General features: G+C 36.4%; 1 protein-coding gene across 2 annotated transcripts in view; it reads left to right on the top strand.

Annotated features, from left to right (window-relative positions):
• Positions 1 to 25,177, top strand: part of LOC138318062 (phospholipase DDHD1-like) — a 41,345-nt gene extending 16,168 nt beyond the window's left edge. Inside the window, exons 2-14 of one of the 2 annotated variants that reach the window (XM_069260124.1) lie at positions 7,662 to 7,817; positions 9,320 to 9,448; positions 9,871 to 10,009; positions 12,576 to 12,691; positions 12,809 to 12,915; positions 14,267 to 14,378; positions 14,661 to 14,737; positions 15,056 to 15,123; positions 15,467 to 15,539; positions 16,156 to 16,305; positions 16,844 to 17,084; positions 18,675 to 18,812; positions 19,094 to 25,177. In XM_069260124.1, coding sequence (XP_069116225.1) covers positions 7,662 to 7,817; positions 9,320 to 9,448; positions 9,871 to 10,009; positions 12,576 to 12,691; positions 12,809 to 12,915; positions 14,267 to 14,378; positions 14,661 to 14,737; positions 15,056 to 15,123; positions 15,467 to 15,539; positions 16,156 to 16,305; positions 16,844 to 17,084; positions 18,675 to 18,812; positions 19,094 to 19,245 — 1,658 coding nt within the window. In that variant the 3' untranslated portion in view covers positions 19,246 to 25,177. Of the gene's footprint in view, positions 1 to 7,661; positions 7,818 to 9,319; positions 9,449 to 9,870; positions 10,010 to 12,575; positions 12,692 to 12,808; positions 12,916 to 14,266; positions 14,379 to 14,660; positions 14,738 to 15,055; positions 15,124 to 15,466; positions 15,540 to 16,155; positions 16,306 to 16,843; positions 17,100 to 18,674; positions 18,813 to 19,093 lie in introns of both variants that reach the window. The other variant, XM_069260123.1, reaches the window with a different exon arrangement.
• Positions 25,178 to 25,387: the final 210 nt, after the last annotated feature.

Here is a 25,387-nt window from a genome sequence, read left to right as displayed (position 1 = left end):
CAGGAAAGGTTATTACTGTAAGGTTATAGGGACTGTCACCATGTCTATCAGACTGTGTTACAGGAAAGGTTATTACTGTAAGGTTATAGGGACTGTCACCATGTCTATCAGACTGTGTTACAGGAAAGGTTATTACTGTAAGGTTATAGGGACTGTCACCATGTCTATCAGACTGTGTTACAGGAAAGGTTATTACTGTAAGGTTATAGGGACTGTCACCATGTCTATCAGACTGTTACAAGAAAGGTTATTACTGTAAGGTTATAGGGACTGTCACCATGTCTATCAGACTGTGTTACAAGAAAGGTTATTACTGTAAGGTTATAGGGACTGTCACCATGTCTATCAGACTGTGTTACAGGAAAGGTTATTACTGTAAGGTTATAGGGACTGTCACCATGTCTATCAGACTGTGTTACAGGAAAGGTTATTACTGTAAGGTTATAGGGACTGTCACCATGTCTATCAGACTGTGTTACAGGAAAGGTTATTACTGTAAGGTTATAGGGACTGTCACCATGTCTATCAGACTGTGTTACAGGAAAGGTTATTACTGTAAGGTTATAGGGACTGTCACCATGTCTATCAGACTGTGTTACAGGAAAGGTTATTACTGTAAGGTTATAGGGACTGTCACCATGTCTATCAGACTGTGTTACAGGAAAGGTTATTACTGTAAGGTTATAGGGACTGTCACCATGTCTATCAGACTGTGTTACAGGAAAGGTTATTACTGTAAGGTTATAGGGACTGTCACCATGTCTATCAGACTGTGTTACAGGAAAGGTTATTACTGTAAGGTTATAGGGACTGTCACCATGTCTATCAGACTGTGTTACAGGAAAGGTTATTACTGTAAGGTTATAGGGACTGTCACCATGTCTATCAGACTGTGTTACAGGAAAGGTTATTACTGTAAGGTTATAGGGACTGTCACCATGTCTATCAGACTGTGTTACAGGAAAGGTTATTACTGTAAGGTTATAGGGACTGTCACCATGTCTATCAGACTGTGTTACAGGAAAGGTTATTACTGTAAGGTTATAGGGACTGTCACCATGTCTATCAGACTGTTACAAGAAAGGTTATTACTGTAAGGTTATAGGGACTGTCACCATGTCTATCAGACTGTGTTACAGGAAAGGTTATTACTGTAAGGTTACAGGGACTGTCACCATGTCTATCAGACTGTGTTACAGGAAAGGTTATTACTGTAAGGTTATAGGGACTGTCACCATGTCTATCAGACTGTGTTACAGGAAAGGTTATTACTGTAAGGTTATAGGGACTGTCACCATGTCTATCAGACTGTGTTACAGGAAAGGTTATTACTGTAAGGTTATAGGGACTGTCACCATGTCTATCAGACTGTTACAAGAAAGGTTATTACTGTAAGGTTATAGGGACTGTCACCATGTCTATCAGACTGTGTTACAGGAAAGGTTATTACTGTAAGGTTATAGGGACTGTCACCATGTCTATCAGACTGTGTTACAGGAAAGGTTATTACTGTAAGGTTATAGGGACTGTCACCATGTCTATCAGACTGTGTTACAGGAAAGGTTATTACTGTAAGGTTATAGGGACTGTCACCATGTCTATCAGACTGTGTTACAGGAAAGGTTATTACTGTAAGGTTATAGGGACTGTCACCATGTCTATCAGACTGTGTTACAGGAAAGGTTATTACTGTAAGGTTATAGGGACTGTCACCATGTCTATCAGACTGTGTTACAGGAAAGGTTATTACTGTAAGGTTATAGGGACTGTCACCATGTCTATCAGACTGTGTTACAGGAAAGGTTATTACTGTAAGGTTATAGGGACTGTCACCATGTCTATCAGACTGTGTTACAGGAAAGGTTATTACTGTAAGGTTATAGGGACTGTCACCATGTCTATCAGACTGTGTTACAAGAAAGGTTATTACTGTAAGGTTATAGGGACTGTCACCATGTCTATCAGACTGTGTTACAGGAAAGGTTATTACTGTAAGGTTATAGGGACTGTCACCATGTCTATCAGACTGTGTTACAGGAAAGGTTATTACTGTAAGGTTATAGGGACTGTCACCATGTCTATCAGACTGTGTTACAGGAAAGGTTATTACTGTAAGGTTATAGGGACTGTCACCATGTCTATCAGACTGTGTTACAGGAAAGGTTATTACTGTAAGGTTATAGGGACTGTCACCATGTCTATCAGACTGTGTTACAGGAAAGGTTATTACTGTAAGGTTATAGGGACTGTCACCATGTCTATCAGACTGTGTTACAGGAAAGGTTATTACTGTAAGGTTATAGGGACTGTCACCATGTCTATCAGACTGTGTTACAGGAAAGGTTATTACTGTAAGGTTATAGGGACTGTCACCATGTCTATCAGACTGTGTTACAGGAAAGGTTATTACTGTAAGGTTATAGGGACTGTCACCATGTCTATCAGACTGTGTTACAGGAAAGGTTATTACTGTAAGGTTATAGGGACTGTCACCATGTCTATCAGACTGTGTTACAGGAAAGGTTATTACTGTAAGGTTATAGGGACTGTCACCATGTCTATCAGACTGTGTTACAGGAAAGGTTATTACTGTAAGGTTATAGGGACTGTCACCATGTCTATCAGACTGTGTTACAGGAAAGGTTATTACTGTAAGGTTATAGGGACTGTCACCATGTCTATCAGACTGTGTTACAGGAAAGGTTATTACTGTAAGGTTATAGGGACTGTCACCATGTCTATCAGACTGTGTTACAGGAAAGGTTATTACTGTAAGGTTATAGGGACTGTCACCATGTCTATCAGACTGTGTTACAGGAAAGGTTATTACTGTAAGGTTATAGGGACTGTCACCATGTCTATCAGACTGTGTTACAGGAAAGGTTATTACTGTAAGGTTATAGGGACTGTCACCATGTCTATCAGACTGTGTTACAGGAAAGGTTATTACTGTAAGGTTATAGGGACTGTCACCATGTCTATCAGACTGTGTTACAGGAAAGGTTATTACTGTAAGGTTATAGGGACTGTCACCATGTCTATCAGACTGTGTTACAGGAAAGGTTATTACTGTAAGGTTATAGGGACTGTCACCATGTCTATCAGACTGTGTTACAGGAAAGGTTATTACTGTAAGGTTATAGGGACTGTCACCATGTCTATCAGACTGTGTTACAGGAAAGGTTATTACTGTAAGGTTATAGGGACTGTCACCATGTCTATCAGACTGTGTTACAGGAAAGGTTATTACTGTAAGGTTATAGGGACTGTCACCATGTCTATCAGACTGTGTTACAGGAAAGGTTATTACTGTAAGGTTATAGGGACTGTCACCATGTCTATCAGACTGTGTTACAGGAAAGGTTATTACTGTAAGGTTATAGGGACTGTCACCATGTCTATCAGACTGTGTTACAGGAAAGGTTATTACTGTAAGGTTATAGGGACTGTCACCATGTCTATCAGACTGTGTTACAGGAAAGGTTATTACTGTAAGGTTATAGGGACTGTCACCATGTCTATCAGACTGTGTTACAGGAAAGGTTATTACTGTAAGGTTATAGGGACTGTCACCATGTCTATCAGACTGTGTTACAGGAAAGGTTATTACTGTAAGGTTATAGGGACTGTCACCATGTCTATCAGACTGTGTTACAGGAAAGGTTATTACTGTAAGGTTATAGGGACTGTCACCATGTCTATCAGACTGTGTTACAGGAAAGGTTATTACTGTAAGGTTACGTAGGGACTGTCACCATGTCTATCAGACTGTGTTACAGGAAAGGTTATTACTGTAAGGTTATAGGGACTGTCACCATGTCTATCAGACTGTGTTACAGGAAAGGTTATTACTGTAAGGTTATAGGGACTGTCACCATGTCTATCAGACTGTGTTACAGGAAAGGTTATTACTGTAAGGTTATAGGGACTGTCACCATGTCTATCAGACTGTGTTACAGGAAAGGTTATTACTGTAAGGTTATAGGGACTGTCACCATGTCTATCAGACTGTGTTACAGGAAAGGTTATTACTGTAAGGTTATAGGGACTGTCACCATGTCTATCAGACTGTGTTACAGGAAAGGTTATTACTGTAAGGTTATAGGGACTGTCACCATGTCTATCAGACTGTGTTACAGGAAAGGTTATTACTGTAAGGTTATAGGGACTGTCACCATGTCTATCAGATGTTACAGAAAGGTTATTACTGTGGATTACCATGTAAAGGTTATTACTGTAAGGTTATAGGGACTGTCACCATGTCTATCAGACTGTGTTACAGGAAAGGTTATTACTGTAAGGTTATAGGGACTGTCACCATGTCTATCAGACTGTGTTACAGGAAAGGTTATTACTGTAAGGTTATAGGGACTGTCACCATGTCTATCAGACTGTGTTACAGGAAAGGTTATTACTGTAAGGTTATAGGGACTGTCACCATGTCTATCAGACTGTGTTACAGGAAAGGTTATTACTGTAAGGTTATAGGGACTGTCACCATGTCTATCAGACTGTGTTACAGGAAAGGTTATTACTGTAAGGTTATAGGGACTGTCACCATGTCTATCAGACTGTGTTACAAGAAAGGTTATTACTGTAAGGTTACAGGGACTGTCACCATGTCTATCAGACTGTGTTACAGGAAAGGTTATTACTGTAAGGTTATAGGGACTGTCACCATGTCTATCAGACTGTGTTACAGGAAAGGTTATTACTGTAAGGTTATAGGGACTGTCACCATGTCTATCAGACTGTGTTACAGGAAAGGTTATTACTGTAAGGTTATAGGGACTGTCACCATGTCTATCAGACTGTGTTACAGGAAAGGTTATTACTGTAAGGTTATAGGGACTGTCACCATGTCTATCAGACTGTGTTACAAGAAAGGTTATTACTGTAAGGTTATAGGGACTGTCACCATGTCTATCAGACTGTGTTACAAGAAAGGTTATTACTGTAAGGTTATAGGGACTGTCACCATGTCTATCAGACTGTGTTACAGGAAAGGTTATTACTGTAAGGTTATAGGGACTGTCACCATGTCTATCAGACTGTGTTACAGGAAAGGTTATTACTGTAAGGTTATAGGGACTGTCACCATGTCTATCAGACTGTGTTACAGGAAAGGTTATTACTGTAAGGTTATAGGGACTGTCACCATGTCTATCAGACTGTGTTACAGGAAAGGTTATTACTGTAAGGTTATAGGGACTGTCACCATGTCTATCAGACTGTGTTACAGGAAAGGTTATTACTGTAAGGTTATAGGGACTGTCACCATGTCTATCAGACTGTGTTACAGGAAAGGTTATTACTGTAAGGTTATAGGGACTGTCACCATGTCTATCAGACTGTGTTACAGGAAAGGTTATTACTGTAAGGTTATAGGGACTGTCACCATGTCTATCAGACTGTGTTACAGGAAAGGTTATTACTGTAAGGTTATAGGGACTGTCACCATGTCTATCAGACTGTGTTACAGGAAAGGTTATTACTGTAAGGTTATAGGGACTGTCACCATGTCTATCAGACTGTGTTACAGGAAAGGTTATTACTGTAAGGTTATAGGGACTGTCACCATGTCTATCAGACTGTGTTACAGGAAAGGTTATTACTGTAAGGTTATAGGGACTGTCACCATGTCTATCAGACTGTGTTACAGGAAAGGTTATTACTGTAAGGTTATAGGGACTGTCACCATGTCTATCAGACTGTGTTACAGGAAAGGTTATTACTGTAAGGTTATAGGGACTGTCACCATGTCTATCAGACTGTGTTACAGGAAAGGTTATTACTGTAAGGTTATAGGGACTGTCACCATGTCTATCAGACTGTGTTACAGGAAAGGTTATTACTGTAAGGTTATAGGGACTGTCACCATGTCTATCAGACTGTGTTACAGGAAAGGTTATTACTGTAAGGTTATAGGGACTGTCACCATGTCTATCAGACTGTGTTACAAGAAAGGTTATTACTGTAAGGTTATAGGGACTGTCACCATGTCTATCAGACTGTGTTACAGGAAAGGTTATTACTGTAAGGTTATAGGGACTGTCACCATGTCTATCAGACTGTGTTACAGGAAAGGTTATTACTGTAAGGTTATAGGGACTGTCACCATGTCTATCAGACTGTGTTACAGGAAAGGTTATTACTGTAAGGTTATAGGGACTGTCACCATGTCTATCAGACTGTGTTACAGGAAAGGTTATTACTGTAAGGTTATAGGGACTGTCACCATGTCTATCAGACTGTGTTACAGGAAAGGTTATTACTGTAAGGTTATAGGGACTGTCACCATGTCTATCAGACTGTGTTACAGGAAAGGTTATTACTGTAAGGTTATAGGGACTGTCACCATGTCTATCAGACTGTGTTACAGGAAAGGTTATTACTGTAAGGTTATAGGGACTGTCACCATGTCTATCAGACTGTGTTACAGGAAAGGTTATTACTGTAAGGTTATAGGGACTGTCACCATGTCTATCAGACTGTTACAGAAAGGTTATTACTGTAAGGTTATAGGGACTGTCACCATGTCTATCAGACTGTGTTACAGGAAGGTTATTACTGTAAGGTTATAGGACTGTCACCATGTCTATCAGACTGTGTTACAGGAAAGGTTATTACTGTAAGGTTATAGGGACTGTCACCATGTCTATCAGACTGTGTTACTGTAAGGTAAGGTTATGTCTTCAACTGTAAGGTTATTACTGTAAGGTTACTGTCACCATGTCTATCAGACTGTGTTACAGGAAAGGTTATTACTGTAAGGTTATAGGGACTGTCACCATGTCTATCAGACTGTGTTACAGGAAAGGTTATTACTGTAAGGTTATAGGGACTGTCACCATGTCTATCAGACTGTGTTACAGGAAAGGTTATTACTGTAAGGTTATAGGGACTGTCACCATGTCTATCAGACTGTGTTACAGGAAAGGTTATTACTGTAAGGTTATAGGGACTGTCACCATTTCTATCAGACTGTGTTACAGGAAAGGCTATTACTGTAAGATTACAGGGACTGTTGCTTTCTGTTTGTGACAAAGTCTGTAGCTGTGTTGTACCAGCTTTAACCTTGTATCTACGAAAATCAATTAAACAGAATTGAATCAAATGCATATCTTTTCAATTTCATTAATTACAGGGCATAGGGCATACATTTCTATACATGCAAAGTGCTTACATTGTTTACTAGAAAGTTGCTGTGCATATTGCATATGTATACATATAGACATACACAAAAAATTTTTTTTTTTAAGTTTTAGTCTATTATCTAAATAACCATTTATCATTAATGATAAAAGGTTATTGTCCGTTGTCGTCCATTTATCAATACTGGATATATCACTTCCTACATCAATAAACACTTGTGTTACTGTCTGTCATGTTATTAGTCCCCATATCGTAATAAAAGTAGGGGCCGGCTGAATTATTTATATCTGTCCTCTTATTCTTCACTACTTTTTCCACATTATTTTTATTTCCTTCGATATTATACAATGCTTAAAAATATCCTTGATATGAAGGATTATTATGTTCATGATTTAATCAAATATTTATAGTCGTTATGAAAGGGATTAATATAAACAATTTGTGAAATGTAATACAATTTGTTCATGAACAAAAGTTATGATACATATTGTGTGTTGTGTTTCCAGAGGATGTGGCCGATATGAGGAGAGGGACTTGGTTCTACGATGATTACTGGCAGCCGCTGGAGGATGAGTATGCTCAGGAGATAGAATCTATTCACATCTCTAAATATATGGGGCACAAACTGGACCAGCCACCAACAACTAAAGGGAAAAAACAAGGTAGGCTCTGGTCATATCTCTAAATACATTGATATGTGACATAAATTTGACTAGCCACCACCAATGAAACAAGGTAGGCTCTGGTCATATCTCTAACTATATGGAGCATAAACTGGCCCAACCGCCACCAACTAAAGGCAAGAAACAAGGTAGGCTCTGGTCATATCTACAACTATATGGAGCATAAACTGGATCAGCCACCACCAACTAAAGGCAAGAAACAAGGTAGGCTCTGGTCATATTTCTAAATATATGGAGCATAAACTGGATCAGCCACCACCAACTATAGGCAAGAAACAAGGTAGGCTCTGGTCATATTTCTAAATATATGGAGCATAAACTGGATCAGCCACCACCAACTATAGGCAAGAAACAAGGTAGGCTCTGGTCATATTTCTAACTATATGGAGCATAAACTGGACCAACCGCCACCAACTAAAGGCAAGAAACAATGTAGGCTCTGGTCATATCTCTAACTATATGGAGCATAAACTGGACCAACCGCCACCAACTAAAGGCAAGAAACAAGGTAGGCTCTGGTCATATCTCTAAATATTAGAGGGCATAAACTTGATCAGTCACCACCAACTATGGGCAAGAAACAAGGTAGGCTCTGGTCATATCTCTAACTATATGGAGCATAAACTGGACCAACCGCCACCAACTAAAGGCAAGAAACAAGGTAGGCTCTGGTCATATCTCTAAATATTAGAGGGCATAAACTTGATCAGTCACCACCAACTATGGGCAAGAAACAAGGTAGGGTCTGGTCATATCTCTAGATATTAGAGGGCATTAACTTGATCAGTCACCACCAACTATGGGCAAGAAACAAGGTAGGCTCTGGATGGTCTTATCCCTAAACATATTGTACATAAATGATATGTGGCATAAGGTTGACTAGCAACTACCTACAAAATAAGGAAGCCTTTTGATCTTATCTTTTAATGTATGGATTATAAACTCTCTAAATGCAATAAATAAGGTAGGATTCTTCATGTCTCTAATATATTGGGCATAATTGAGACCAGCAACAATACAAATTAAGGCAACCTTGATAGCAAATTAAACATCCATCATATGCCAAAATATCTATTCTGTATTTGTATTCTATATTATAGAGTAATCTGCCATTGCGGGTAGGTATTGATTGTGACGTCATGTGTTTGCGAATTTAATGTCATACCTTTTGGAGAAAACAATGTAAATTGCGCTCACAAAATGCAGTGATGATGTTACAATCGATACCTTACCGCAAGGGAGCTCACTCTATGATATGCAAAGATGGAAAAAGGGCTATGCTGGAGCAAATGATATAATTTATGCAAAAGATATGATTTTTTTAATGTGTTCTATAAATTCTTTTGATGAATGTTTTATAGCAGGTTATTTGCATTAATTTTTACACTGCTTTCTTCTGATAATATTTTATTTTCAGACCTGTTTTAGTGATAAAAACATTAAAAGCAATATGAATAATTAAGGATTTTATCTTTTTCCAGTCATTCAACGGAAAAACTTTCCTGAATTCTATGTAGATTGGAACGCAGTGGATGAGATTTATATTTTTAGTGAATCTGCTTCATCTAAAATCTTTAGATCTGTTAGTAACAAGATTGGAATTCCAAAAGGTGAGCATATTTACCCTACTGTATTACGTAATTGCAGGTAAAAACTTGTTATGAATACATTACAAATGAGATTTTCTCTCTTCTATGCAGGCTTTAATATTAAATGTAACATGGTGACTCAGAGGGTAAGGGATTATAACTTACTAGATATATGGTGGTAAAATCATCGTGATTTGGAATGTTTTACCTTGATAATCATAGGATGCACTTTTGGAAAACAAGATTTTGTAATCATCATTAGAACTGGGCCAGTCTCTCCACTATATTGATTGAACATGCAGCACTTGTTATATAATTTCACTTTATTGATTTATAAAAGTTTTTGGGTGTTCATGTAATGACTGTGCCGAGAGATTATCTCTTATGTAATGGACGTATCAGTTCTAAATTTGATAACTATAAGTCATATAATATGTTTCTAGGTGGGAAACGTCTGCGTCGTGGTTACCGTTACGAGGCAGTGATGGACGATAAACCGCCAGATATCTCGCATTTACTGTTCGTTATCCATGGTATTGGACAGAAAATGGAAACAGGCAATATAATCAGTCGCTGTCGTGAGTAAGTGGCAACATTTACATTCCAGTCACAAAATGTTTATTGACATTTCTTGGTCCTATTCAGCAGATCCATAAAAGACCATATGCTAGCGAGTTATTATTTGGTGTGGAGAAGGATGGATGAGATATAGGTTATAGATCCTCCAGGGTAATCTAATGTGTGGAAGTGTGTAGCGTCAGGGTTGCTCTCCATATTTACTACAGTCTCCACTTTCACTTATTGGTAGTTTATGCTTGTATGGAATAGTTAATACATAATGTATGTAATGTGTAACCTACATTGTACATGTACTGCTATTTCTGTACATTCTGTTAATTTGAAGTTATTATCCCCCGCCCAACGAAGTTGGCGGGGGATATACAAATGGGTTCCGTCCGTCCGTCCGTCCGTCCGTCCGTCCGTCCGTCCGTCCGTCCGTCCGTCCGTCCGTCCGTCCGTCTGTCCGTCCGTCCGTACGAATGGTTTCCGGAGCATAACTCTAAAACCAGTAGAAATATTTCCACGAAACTTCATACACACATTGGTCTTATGGTCTAGTAGTGCCTTTTGCTATTTTTAGGTTTTCATTGTCTGCATTTTTTCCGTAACCATGGAAACATTGCTGAAAATATCATATTTTGTACCAGGTTCGTTTCCGGAGCATAACTCTAAAACCAGAAGAGATATTTCCACGAAACTTCATAGACACATTGGTCTTATGGTCTAGTAGTGCCTTTTGCTATTTTAAGGTTTTCACTTTTTGTACTTTTTTCTGTAACCATGGAAACATTGCTGAAAATGGCAGATTTTTGTGCAAGAATCGTTTCCGGAGCACAACTCTAAAACCAGCAGAGATATTTCCATGAAACTTCATAGACACATTGTTCTTATGGTCTAGTAGTGCCTTTTGCTATTTTTAGGTTTTCATTTTTTGCACTTTTTCCGTAACCATGGAAACATTGCTGAAAATATCATATTTTTGTACCAGGTTCGTTTCCCCAGCATAACTGGAAAACCGGTTGAGATATATGCACGGAACTCCATAGGCACATTCTTTTTATGGTCTAGTAGTGCCTTTTGCTATTTTAAGGTTTTCACTTTTTGTACTTTTTTCTGTAATCATGGAAACATTGCTGAAAATGGCAGATTTTTGGGTAAGAATCGTTTCCGGAGCACAACTCTAAAACTAGCAGAGATATTTCCATGAAACTTCATAGATACATTGTTCTTATGGTCTAGTAGTGCCTTTTGCTATTTTTAGGTTTTCACTTTTCGTGCTTTTTTCTGTAACCATAGAAACATTGCTGAAAATATCATATTTTTGTAGCAGGTTCATTTCCGGAGCATAACTCTAAAACCAGCAGAGATATTTCCACGAAACTTCATAGACACATTCTTTTTATGGTCTAGTTGTACCTTTTGCTATTTTTAGGTTTTCATTTTTTGCACTTTTTCCATTACCATGGAAACATTGCTGAAAATATCATGGTAAATGGTAAATGTTACTTTGCAAAACTCCACCCATCTTTGTGTATATAGTCTAATATAAATGTCAAGGCTGTATACCTGATTCAACAATTGCAGCCCGGCTCTACTTGAATTATACACCATCTTTCTTTAGCTCAACTTCCCTTTTCCTGGTTTTTTTCATACACATAAGTCTCCACAATCAAACTTACTTCAGCTTTGATATCTCCATTGGCGGGGGATCTGAATGACTATGTCCTTGTTTTGGTATTGTCTTGAGTAAAATAATTTATGAAATATGATAATTCTGCAAAATTTTCAATTCAATGTTAATTCAACCCACATAGATAAAAGACAAAATTTCTTAAAATTCAAATTTTAGATACAAAACTTTGACAATTAATTTACACATAGATGTATTAAATTCAAGATATTTTGGATAAAACAAGAGACATCTGTATGTTTTTTTTTTAGCCCACCATCATTTTATGTTGTGCAGTTCAAATCTGATTTCATCTGTGGTCCATTGTCAGTCATTCTCTCCATCTTTCCGTCGGTTAACAATTTTTGTTACCCCTATTTCTCAGAAAGTACTGCAGGGATCTTTCACAAGTTTCATGTATAGGTTTTCCTTGGGCCCTAGTTACGCATTTTGAATGTTTGGACCAATCAAACAACAAGATAGCCTACAGGCAGCCTTCTTGGTTTTTAACAATTGAAGATTGTTATCACTATATCTCAAAAAGAATGAAAGGAACTCTCTGAAATTTTATATGCAGGCTCCATGTTTGTTCAGCAATAAACATACAGTACAGTCATACATGTACAAATGTACTTCATTAACTTAAAAACACATCAGGCTCATATAAAGTCTTTTAGAATTCCTGAGCATTTGAGATAATAAAAATGACTTTTTTAATTCATCCCTTCCAAATAAGGTTGATCAGATTGTATGTGTTACTTTTAATATTTATAATATTATATTTATAAGCATTGTATTATATTAATGCTATAGAAATATTGTCTGGTATCTGTTATAATAATATACTTTATCTTAAAATCAAATGAATAATGAATATCATTGCATTACATTTTTTTATCATTTTGTACTATTTTCTAGTCTCAGAAATCAAGTGAAGATATTGAAGCAGAAACTCTTTCCAAATTTCGATGAGTTAAATCAGCGAGCTGAATTTTTACCTGTGGAATGGCGGACAAGGTTAAAGCTTGATGGAGGTAACAAATGATGATTCCATATCTTTACAAAAACAATGAAATATCCATTTTGTCATCTTTTCTTTAAAAGGAAAAATATTTCTGTTTGAGATTATAAGTTGGTACTTTGTGTTACAGACACGGTAGACTCCATCACCCCACACAAGCTACGAGGCATCAGGACAGTATTAAACAGTAGTGCCATGGACATTCTATACTACACCAGTCCTCTCTACAGATCAGAGGTAAGATCAAAGGTCAAAGGGCATTCTATACTACAGCAGTCCTCTCTACAGGTCAGAGGTAAGGCCAAAAGGTCAAAGGACATTCTATACTACAGCAGTCCTCTCTACAGGTCAGATTTAAGGTCAAAGGTCAAAGGACATTCTATACTACAGCAGTCCTCTCCACAGGTCAGAGGTAAGATCAAAGGTCAAAGGACATTCTATACTACAGCAGTCCTCTCTGCAGGTCAGAGGTAAGGCCAAAGGTCAAATGACATTCTATACTACAGCAGTCCTCTCTACAGGTCAGATTTAAGGTCAAAGGACATTCTATACTACAGCAGTCCTCTCTACAAGTCAGAGGTAAGATCAAAGGTCAAAGGACATTTCATATTAGACCAGTCCTCTCTTCAGGTCAGAGGTAAGGTAAGAGGTTAAAGGACATTTCATATTACACCAGTCCTTTCTACAAGTCAGAGGTAAGGTAAAAGGTTAAAGGACATTTCATATTACACCAGTCCTCTCTACAAGTCAGATGTAAGGTGAAAGGTCAAAGGACATTCCTTACTACACCAGTCTCTACAGGTCAGAGGTAAGATCAAAGGTCAAAGGACATTTCATATTACACCAGTCCTCTCTACAGGTCAGAGGTAAGGGAAAAGGTTAAAGGACATTCCTTACTACACCAGTCTCTACAGGCCAGAGGTAAGATCAAAGGTCAAAGGACATTTCATATTACACCAGTCCTCTCTACAGGTCAGAGGTAAGGGAAAAAGTCAAAGGACATTTCATATTACACCAGTCCTCTCTACAGATCAGAGGTAAGGGAAAAGGTCATTATATAATTTTATACTACACCAGTCCTCTGTACAGGTCAGAGGTAAGGTAAAAGTTCAAAGGACATTCTATATTACACCAGCCCTCTCTACATATTAAAGGTAAGGTCAAAGTGATAAACGTTCAGTTTGCAGTGTTGAAACTATGTTTTTGATATGAGACAAACAAGTGTAGTGGATATATAGACAATGGGACAGGCATATGTGTTGTTCCTCTGATTTATGTGTGTAAATTTACAACATCTGTAATGTACAGTGTTGATCAGACTCTGTCATTGAGGAATGTTAAAAGATTTATACAAAATAGACATAATGTACCAACTAGGGCACAGACAAGAAGGAATGAAGGATTAGAGGAGTAAGAGGTGGGTGGTAAAGTAATCATTGGAAGGGAAGGATGAAATGGAGAGAATGAGGCAGACAGTGGAGGGGAAGATGGATAGATAGACAGAGGATAGGGATAAAAAGATGTACATAAAGCCATGGATACATTTATTAATGATCTGAGTTGATTATTTGTTCACTTCTATCAACAGATAACACACAGTTTACAGAGTGAACTTAATAGACTCCATGAGATGTTTTGTAAGAGGAACCCCTACTTCCTGGCCAATGGTGGAAAAGTGTCAATCATAGCTCATTCCTTAGGTAAGTTAGCTGTATAAATCTCTGTTCCTTGTTATACCAATTTAGTCTCAGTGACATTACTTTAGGCTATTGTATACCATTCAGTCTCTTGTTTTTGTCTCTAAGCTGTTGATATCTTGACAACACTGCATGTTCAGATAAACATATAGCTTTTCAGCTATAGGACTTTATCCTGATCACAGAAGCAGACACCAATAGTTCCTTAATAGGTTGGTGTATTATACAATTATACTATTTTATGTTTTAGCAAAATTATGATAAAAGTGTAATTGTATTTTGTAGGTTCTGTAATAACTTATGACATCATTACCGGCTGGAATCCCATACAGATGTATGACCAGTTTGTTACATCTGTCATAGTAAGTACAGCTTTGTCATTCAGGCTCATTTCAGGTCACGTATAGGTGGTTGCCTTGGTATAACTTACAATGGAATTTTTGAGGAAAAAAAAAAATTATAAAAGATCATTGTAGCATATGCTACAAAATTTACAAAATCAATTTAGCTACCCAAATCTATAAATAATCACATTGTTAGAATAAATTATCTTGTCAAAAGTACCTGATACTTTGGTAGTGACTTAAATGAAGAAATAACATTGATTCATCTGATAAATTCATGTTAAGTCATAAAGATGAAAACAAGTATTAGAAATATTTCTGTTGCTTTTATCACAGAATACTGAAGAACAGACTGCCAGTACGTCCTCTGAGATACGGGATGAACTCAAAGAAGCCAAGAGGAGGTAACTGATTTATTTGTCGGTATTCAAAGCTCTCTCATAACTCATACTAAAGGAAAAAATTATCTATGAACACTGCATTGATACAAATCTACTGTAATGTTGAGATTTTAAGGGGAGGGGCCTATTACGGAATGTCTAATTGCTGTGGTTGGTTCCGGTATTGTTATCCATTGTTTTACTGTTTTGAATAAATATTCTGTTTGTTTTATTAGTTCGAAAATAAGTTTCAATAGATTATGTTTGTTTTCATTTCAATACTCCACTTACTGCAGATGTATTCCAAATTCATCAAAACAAAACTGGTTTTAATTATTTTTGAAATTGAATACCTAATATTTTACAGAGTTAATGAACTTGAATCACTGCTGATGACGGTCCATGAGAAACAGAAAACAGAGACAACACTCAACTTCCAGGTATCAATCTACAACTTTTTCACTAGTTTCTTAATTGGATTCTGCTATCCATATGAAAGATTTTTAATTTCATTTCAGAATATTTTATTGTCAGATGTTACAGACAATCGGAATTGGGCAACAGGCAACATGCCTATACACGCCCTCTCCTTACATATTAACAGTGCATACAAATCAATATATATATATACATAAATAATCTCAATTGCTATTTTTATTTAATGATGATGATATCCTAAAACATCAAGCTAGATATTGATAAACATCATATACAAAATGTCTCCTAGGTTATATAATTACAAATAGAAAATATGAAAGATTTTTAATATCTAATTCTAGTTCAGAACTTATGCTACAAAATGTTATGACACAACTTGTCCTTTTTCTTTTGAAAAGTGGTTAAGGTGTTCCATCATATCACCACTAATCCCCATCTCTGGGTTTCAAGTTGAGCAGTTGCCAGGTACTGACTGTCATCTCTCTAGGTTCTGTGGCTGTGATTGTGGCTGTGGCTAAACTTGCCATGTCTTATAATGGTAATAGGACAGTAACCATATCTTATACTTAATCCAATAAAACTTGATTCCTTAATGTATCCATGTATTTTTTTGTTAAGTTGGAGAATCTGTTCTGCCTGGGGTCACCACTAGCCGTGTTCCTGGCTCTCAGAGGTGTTCGCCCCAAAGGAAAGGGCACCCTGGACCATATACTGCCCAGTTCAGCTTGTAAACGCCTCTACAATATCTACCATCCATATGACCCAGTGGTAAGGTCCTTGTATAACATCCCTTTGAAATCAGTAATTGGTGAAGTATGATTCATTTGTGAATTGGAACCTAATTGTAAACCAATATAATCAAACCTGTCTATAAAGACCAACCAAGGGACCAGGAAAATTGGTCTAAATATAGCCAAGTAGACATTATACACACATGTTAAAATTGTAGTGAAATTGAACCTATTGGGGCCCCAAGGAAGTGATCTTAACTTAATTATAAAACAGGTGATATTTATATAGAAGTGGACTCTGAGGCAAGTTTGACAAAAATTCAAGAATTGTTACCTTTGATTTGGGCTTTTCAGAGAGTGTAATAATTAGCATCAAGAATGTTTGAAAGTATAAATGAGTGAAGCTAAAATGATTTCATCTCATAAGTCCTTGTTGGTTGGTATGGATTGTTGTCATTAATTTGTGAACGAAAAGTAATTACGCTTGCACATAGAACGCAGACAATACCTTCCTGTTAGGGGCAGATAACTCTGATGAATGCAAATATTTTACTAAGTAATTGTTGCTTTGGCAGGCCTACAGACTGGAACCACTGATCCTGAAACATTACTCTACTATTGCTCCGCTGTGTATCCACAAACACGACGCAGGAAACAAGCAGCCCTACGGTCAGATGAAGACTGAAGCCTACGCTGCCTTCCAAGGTTCGAGTGAGAGACTCAGTGATCGGGCAGACCAATCAGATCGCGAGTTTGTAGACAGCACTGAGATGGCGTCAAACAGTAGCCAGGATACTTCACCAGCACGCAACCAAGGTTTTTCTTCCTTCTGTGGGTATTTTGGTGTTGTCTCCCCTTGTTAGCATGTTCATCATTTGCTTAAGGCCTAGTTATAGTTAAAAAGTAACTAAGGAATTACAGAACGATGAAGACAAAATTAAAAAAATAAACCATGAAAAGATAATGTGGGTGAATAGATAGTTAACTCACTTTTACATATTTCAGTTAGATAAAAGGTATTGATCAATTATTGAAATTGAGATATAACTCATGGACTTATTCAGTTTCCTGAATAGATATGTAAAATGGAAAACAAACCAGAAATTAGAAGAGAATATATATATGGTAGCTGATAATGTAACTGATAATGAGTATAATATGTCTTCAACTGATCTATTATCAGTTTTGATTTTATGAACCAATCTGAACACTCTTTATACATTAGTTTCAGAATAGTTCTCAGACTTCTCTACTCTCTAAGTTGTGCAAGCTTAGAAAAGAACTGATGGAAATTTAACTTTTTCACTGGTCTGGTGTATTAGAAGTCCTATACAAGACCATAATCAGAGACTCATGGTTGATTGCATGCTACCCTTCACTGATCACAAGTAGTGCAATCAACCTTGGGTCTCTGATGAGGATTCAGGGAATGGAATACATTTAAATTTTTTTTTTACAATTTGATTGATTGAATTTGCTCTTGCATTCATAAATGTCATTGTCCCTGTTTTCACATTAACTTCCCCGTATGTCATAGTACGTGTATATTTACTATAAAACAGCTCGATTGTCATGTTAGTGTTTTAGATATTGTTAGTGGTGCATGTCTTACAAACTCATTCACCCCTGAAATTTTATAATAGACTGATCTGGCCTTTGATTAAATGTGTCTTCAGGGGTAAGTGAGTATGTATGTTGAAATAAGATTTAATTTTCTGTCTTTTATTAAGTTCCTGTTTGAATGAAGAAAAGCATATTGTAATATTAGTAGTAGTATCACTTTTGGTTCTGCTTCTTTCTCCAATTTCTCACCCTGCTTAAGATATCTCAATGAAGTGTGTAGTATACTTGCATCACATGCTGTTGTTCAGTGTTTTGTTTTGTGTATGTAAAAATGTGATTTTAAAGTTATCGTGAAGAAATGTATAGCATGCTTACAACACCTGATGTTTTTATTCCTCTCTTGATGATGATATAGGTTAATGATACTGAACCAAAATTATTTTTTTTAACTCCTTAAATCTTTGTTGATAAACCAAGATTATTCCTTTGATCAAAATTATTGGCAAGTATTCATCATGTCCCCACAGTACATCACTCTTACAATGTATTCGAGTAAAAACTCAGTAGTCTGATAAATTGCATACTAAAATCCATAAACCTTACACAAGCCTTGTGTTTAGCTGACAAAATTTTCCATTCAAGTTGATTTACTAAAATCTCCTGGACAGACCTGTGAAAATTCTATTAATCTTTATGCCCATATCTTGCCCACCATTGCTGCAATTCATTCACTATTGTTTACTAGATATATATAAGCAATATGTAAATATCTATTAGAGTCACTTCCTCATGTCAAACACTTATTCATACTCCATCTAACACAATTTTTTTTGTGACTTGCAGTCAGTGGTATGTTTTCGAGGAAGAACGATGTAAACCTCACTGCTGAACTGAAGAGCATCAAAAGATTGGAGAAGGATGCGGCAGCCATAGAGAAGTCTCATACGTCAGAGTTGATGGAGGAAGACATTGACCAAACAGGTACACACTATATCATATCACCAAATGTATAACATTTACTCAGCAACAGCTTTACACTTGTGGTAGTTGATTAATTTATCGGAAAATAATAATGAAAACATTATTGACCTACATGGTTTGTTTAAGATCGTGACCAGTAGGCCTATTTTTTGACTATGGATGACCAACCTCTGATGACTTGAAAACCCTAAATTTCTTGAACTATTAATCTGGTGCAGTTCAAGTTAAAGGGGTTTTGATGTATTGGAAAATGATCAAATCTTTATATTTTTTGTCTCCAGATTTGGAGTACCGTATTGACTTCCAGCTGAGAGAAGGTGGGTTTGTCAGCAGTTATCTTTCTTTGTTAACCTCTCATACTTCCTACTGGAAGGACAGCGATGTAGCGTACTTCCTGTTGACACATCTTCACCCGGCCTTGGAGGCCTCCTGACAGAGGGACGTCAGGTGATAGCTTTACAGAGACATTCAATCAACTAGTCCTACTGTAATTTATACAAGAAAAGAAGAGGAGAAACTCAAAGAAGGAGTGGCCCTTACAGAAACTGAAGGTCGTGTGGCCCTTGGCCCCTTATACAGAACTGAAAGTCGAGTGTCCCTTATACAGAAACTAAGTCTGTGATATAGTATAAAGGTTTCCCAGGCTCAATATATGTTTGCCTTCCTCTGGATTCCACAAATATCTTGTCTTGGTTTTGTCAATATTGTTTAATGCTACAGAAAGAATTAAGCAAATGTGAAAAAAGATTAATCAGCACAATTTTTGTTAAGGCAGTATGATACTAAAGTGTAGGCTGAAATGAAATAATTCAGTTTGTTATAGCATGATGCCAGGACATGGTAGCCTGGTTTTAGCCTATCAAATGCTAAAAATACGAAATGTTTTTGTTGGATTTTTTTAGTGGGAAATTACATTCCGATTATATACATGTTATTACAATATTATAAAAAAAGTTATAAGATATCTTTTAAATTTTATTTGCCTGTTCATTTGATTCCTGTTCAAATCTATTTGTGAGATATATAGAGATATTGTCAATATAGGGAGGGTTATCTGAGGAGGACATCAACAGTAAGGATTGGGGTCTCTAGACACATTGTCAATATAGGGAGGGTTATCTGAGGAGAATATATACAGAAAGGGTTGTGGTCTCTAGAGATATTGTCAATATAGGGAGGTTATCTGAGGAGGACATCAACAGTTAGGATTGGGGTCTTTAGAGATATTGTCAATATAGGGAGGGTTATCTGAGGAGGACATCAACATAAGGATTTGGGTCTCTAGAGAAATTGTCAATAAAAGGGAGGTTATCTGATGAGGACATCAACAGTAAGGATTGGGGTCTCTAGAGATATTGTCAATATAGGGAGGGTTATCTGATGAGGACATCCATAGTAAGGGTTGGGGTCTCTAGAGATATTGTCCATATAGGGAGGGTTATCTGAGGAGAATATCTACAGTAAGGATTGGGGTGTCTAGAGATATTGTCAATATAGGGAGGTTATCTGAGGAGGACACCAAAAGTAAGGATTGGGGTCTCTAGAGATATTGTCAATATAGGGAGGGTTATCTGAGGAGGACATCAACAGTAAGGATTGGGGTCTCTAGAGATATTGTCAATATAGAAAGGTTATCTGAGGAGGACATCAACAGTAAGGATTGGGGTCTTTAGAGATATTGTCAATATAGGAAGGTTATCTGAGTAGGACATCAACAGTAAGGATTGGGGTCTCTAGAGATATTGTCAATATAGGGAGGTTATCTGAGGAGGACATCAAAAGTAAGGATTGGGGTCTCTAGAGATATTGTCAATATAGGGAGGGTTATCTGAGGAGGACATCAACAGTAAGGATTTGGGTCTCTAGAGATATTGTTAATATAGGGAGGGTTACCTGAGGAGGACATCAATAGTAAGGATTAGGGTATCTAGAGATGTTGTCAATATATGGAGGGTTATCTGAGGAGGACATCAACAGTAAGGATTTGGGTCTCTAGAGATATTGTCAATATATGGAGGGTTATCTGAGGAGGACATCAACAGTAAGGATTTGGGTCTCTAGAGATATTGTCAATATATGGAGGGTTATCTGAGGAGGACATCAACAGTGAGGATTGGGGTCTCTAGAGATGTTGTCAATATAGGGAGGTTTATCTGAGGAGGACATCAACAGTAAGGATTGGGGTCTCTAGAGATATTGTCAATATAGGGAGGTTTATCTGAGGAGGACATCAACAGTAAGGATTGGGGTCTCTAGGGATATTATCAATATAGGGAGGGTTACCTGAGGAGGACATCAACAGTAAGGATTGGGGTCTCTAGAGATATTGTCAATATAGGGAGGGTTATCTGAGGAGGACATCAACAGTAAGGATTGGGGTCTCTAGAGATATTGTCAATATAGGGAGGGTTATCTGAGGAGGACATCAACAGTAAGGATTGGGGTCTCTAGAGATATTGTCAATATAGGGAGGGTTATCTGAGGAGGACATCAACAGTAAGGATTGGGGTCTCTAGAGATATTGTCAATATAGGGAGGTTATCTGAGGAGGACATCAACAGTAAGGATTGGGGTCTCTAGGGATATTGTTAATATAGGGAGGTTTATCTGAGGAGGACATCAACAGTAAGGATTGGGGTCTCTAGAGATATTGTCAATATAGGAAGGTTATCTGAGGAGGACATCAACAGTAAGGATTGGGGTCTCTAGGGATATTGTTAATATAGGGAAGGTATTTTAAGGAGGACAGAGTCAGTAAGGGTTAGGGTCTCTACATTATACTGCCTTTAAGGAGGACATTGTTATTAAATTAGCATTAAGGTTGGAGTCTCTAGCTATATTGTTAGTGTAGGGAGTGTTCTCTGGTGGGAATACTTTTAGAAAAGATCAGAAGTCTGTAAAGGATATTGTCAGTATAGGAAGTGTTCTTCAGGGAGGGAATTGTTAGTAAGGGTTGGGGTCTTTAAAATGTCAGTTAAGGATTCTTAAAGAAAGATGTTGTGAGAAAATGGAAAATTTCAAAGAATGATAAATACAGCATTGGGAGGGTCATCTTATTAGGATGTTATCAATAAAGGGAATCTTCTTCACAGAGAATATTCTCAATATGAGATTGGCTCTACAGGAAGCATATTATCAGTACTAGTATCAGTATCATATCAGCACAAAGACAGCTTTCAGAAGAGGTTGTTGCAAAAACATTAATGTGAAGTAAGACAAATACTTCTGTGCCTCAATATAACATAATCTTCCTGTGATTATTGCTGTTTCAAATGTGGTGCTTTATTTTCTTATGAATATATTTTATTGAATTGTTACAGGTGTTCTGTGATGTTGAGATCAGTATATATATTATGTTAGTGTTGATATAATTGTAAGGTGATGTATCTGTGTAAATTGTCATATTTCTCAGCTTATGCTATTGAAAACATTTCCAGCATCATCTTTCTGTGTATCAGAATCAATTATCTTCCATATTTATCTGCTTTATGACTGATCAAACATGAATGCTCTACCAAATTGCTATTTTGAATTGGTACATTGTTGGTGTATTATCCAAGAGATAAAATTGTCTGTCCTTCCTCCTAGTTTACCTCAATGTTATTAGCTGGTAAAACACTATAAATGTAGTGGTGTTGCACTGGTGAGCTATTGTATACGGTTTGTGTGATATACTGTATGTATTATATATACAATGTACCGTATTTGCTGTAATTAGTGCCCAGGGCGCTTAAAAAATTATAACAATGAGGGCGCTTATTAGGGATCAAAAATGGAAGTTGTGGATGAAGAACATCCAGAAAAAGTCAGCAATATTTCAACTCTTGCTGTTTTCATGGCACATTAATCATGTATGTCTTATATCCTTTGAGACATATTATTATGTCGTGATTCACATGTTAAAGACTCTCAAGTTTATGTTTTATGGGATAGAATGCTGAAGTCAGAAGTATCGCATGTTGTAAAACATTGGTAATATTCAATGGGATGGGGGCGTTTATACAACTTCATTTCCTTCTCCAGAAAAAGGGAGGTGCATAAATTATGGCAAATAAAGATATAAATGTTCTATGGGAAAACCTTGGCTTAATTATATGTGTTTTATATACGTATTTTCAATATGAAGAACTAGGCTTAGTTTTAGACAAACTTGATACTTATTCCGTCTTAATTGGTTATCTGCTCTTGTGGGTACGTACATCACTTTGCCAACATGACATCACAATCAATACCAACCCACAAGGGGAGATAACTCAATAATATACAAATACACAATTCAAGATTTTCTTCATGCTGAACTACCAGTATATCTGCTTTTGTAAGATAGGACAAATTTATTGTTATGTCATTAATGTGTTTTAGATATTGAAATATCTATTTAATTCTTGTTATTTTCCATTGATCTCCAATGAAGATACACGATACAGCCTGTGTAGTATGTGTGCTTTAAGAGCTGTGTGTGTAATACTTGTTTTGTGAAATATCATTGTCTAAATTAAAGGATTATAGCAACACATTTGTAATTTATTACTAATTGTAAAAAACAATCCCCTTTCTTTATCCCATAATACTAATATCCCTCTTTTTTCCTTAGATATTATTATCAAAATCTAGAAATTTTAGTAATATGTTTTTAATTTCATATTTATTGTGCTATAGATCCTCCTCCTCTTTTAACTACAGCTCATCTCTCATAGTGACTATAGAACTCCTAGCTCATAATGTGTAGAAGTGTGAATGTTAAAAAGGGGCTCATTTCTAGATATATGCATTACTTATATTCATGACTACAGCCCCTGGAGTTGTGAAGAAGATACGAAGCAATGCTTGTGTTCAAATTATGTGATGTAATCAGTTTGATCTTGAAATCCATTCTTTTCTATCCAACACTTATACATTTCTTTCTTTTATTAAATAAATTTGTATAATAACTGCAATTCAAATGATGATAACATATCAGATCTCTAATATAGATATGACTGTTCATTTTTTTTTTACTTATTAACTTCTGTGATTCTCAGATCTCAAAAAAATCATTCCTTTTTCAAGCAGTCTTTCTGTCCACTAGTTGAAATCGTATATATATATATATATATATATACAGTACAATTAATTTTTCCAAATACATGTAAGGTTTCATTTCATCATTTTCATTCATTATCATTTATTTTTGTGCACCAATATTGTGAATATTATCAGAAATGGTAGCTTGTTTAATGGATTTTCTGAATCAATTGTCGTTTTTATATACTTGTATATATAATGTATACATTCACATTTTGCAGTATTTTTGTACCAGTTTGTGCAATATCACCAAGAGTAAGCTTTTGCCAAATTTTTGTAGTGTAGGTTTTTTATTTTATAACAAATGGGCATGGACTAATAAGTTTGAATTTTTCCACAGCTATATATTTTTACAAGCGTTTGAACAAACCTTTTCCAAGCACAGTGGCAGACCCCTCAGTGGAATAAGTTGACGTGTCCATTTCTGTTGATATGGTTACTATTAAAAATATAAGGGTCATAATTCATGGGATCAAGGGAGGTAATTGGGGCTATTCTAAGATATGTAACCATTAGTTGTTAACGGTTACCCCTAATCTAAGGGCCATACAGTGTAACTCATGGAATCAAGGGAGGCCACTGGGGATATTCTAATAATTGTTAGTGTTTATTATTGTTTAAGAGTTGTACCTTTAATCTAAGGGCCATAACTCAAGGAAAATGGTTGGCCACTTGGAACTATCTATTAAGAGATGTTAGTGTTTATTAGTGGTTATTAATCTAAGGGCTGTAACTCATGTAATCAAGATCGACCCCCGTGATACAACTACTGTATACAATGTGTTTGATAAGCGTGAACATTAACAACATTTTAAGGGCCTCATTTCATGTGTTACTGACAGTTTCTAAATTCCCGGGACCATGGAGTCCATTTAGTGGGTTAGGCAGGATTATCTCCCCTAGGAATGATATTTTGTGTACAGGAAATTTTTTTAGATGTGTATGATCAGTTAACCATTCTAGCTCATTTGTGATAAAAGCCTACATGGGTTTGAAAATTATATGTTTATCTTGATCTATCTCTCTCTTGGCTATTTAGGTAAATTCCAAAATATCAAATACTGCTTATAAAAGTAATACATTATTACAAAATTGTTTATTCATCGATGAATGATCCTGTTTACAAAAACAATAGTAATGTGTAAAAATAAAAATAAATAAACATCATTGTTTCATATATGTTTTTATGAAATACTGTGCTGTCAAAAAATTTCAAATTGGATGTGTTGTATTTTTATGCTATGTTTATTTTATGGCCACATTAAATGCCAATGTTCAATAAAAAAATCAGTAACAATGTGTATGGTTTTTTTTTCTTAAAATTTTTTGTAACATGAAGGAAGTTTCATACCTACAGTATAACAAGGCTCATTTCAGATTTTGTTTTGATAGAATAATGAAGATTGACATAACCTGCAGTTATCATTGTTTTCATTATTTCACTATTCACCACAAATATTTTTACCGAACATCTACTACTGTAACTGACTTTTGTGGCCATTCAATTTTGC

The sequence above is a fragment of the Argopecten irradians genome, chromosome 3 (genome assembly GCF_041381155.1).
Source record: "Argopecten irradians isolate NY chromosome 3, Ai_NY, whole genome shotgun sequence".
In the NCBI taxonomy this organism is placed as follows: domain Eukaryota; kingdom Metazoa; phylum Mollusca; class Bivalvia; order Pectinida; family Pectinidae; genus Argopecten; species Argopecten irradians.
The sequence above is the reverse complement of the archived record's forward strand: the minus strand, read 5'-3'. Positions and strand labels throughout refer to the sequence as shown.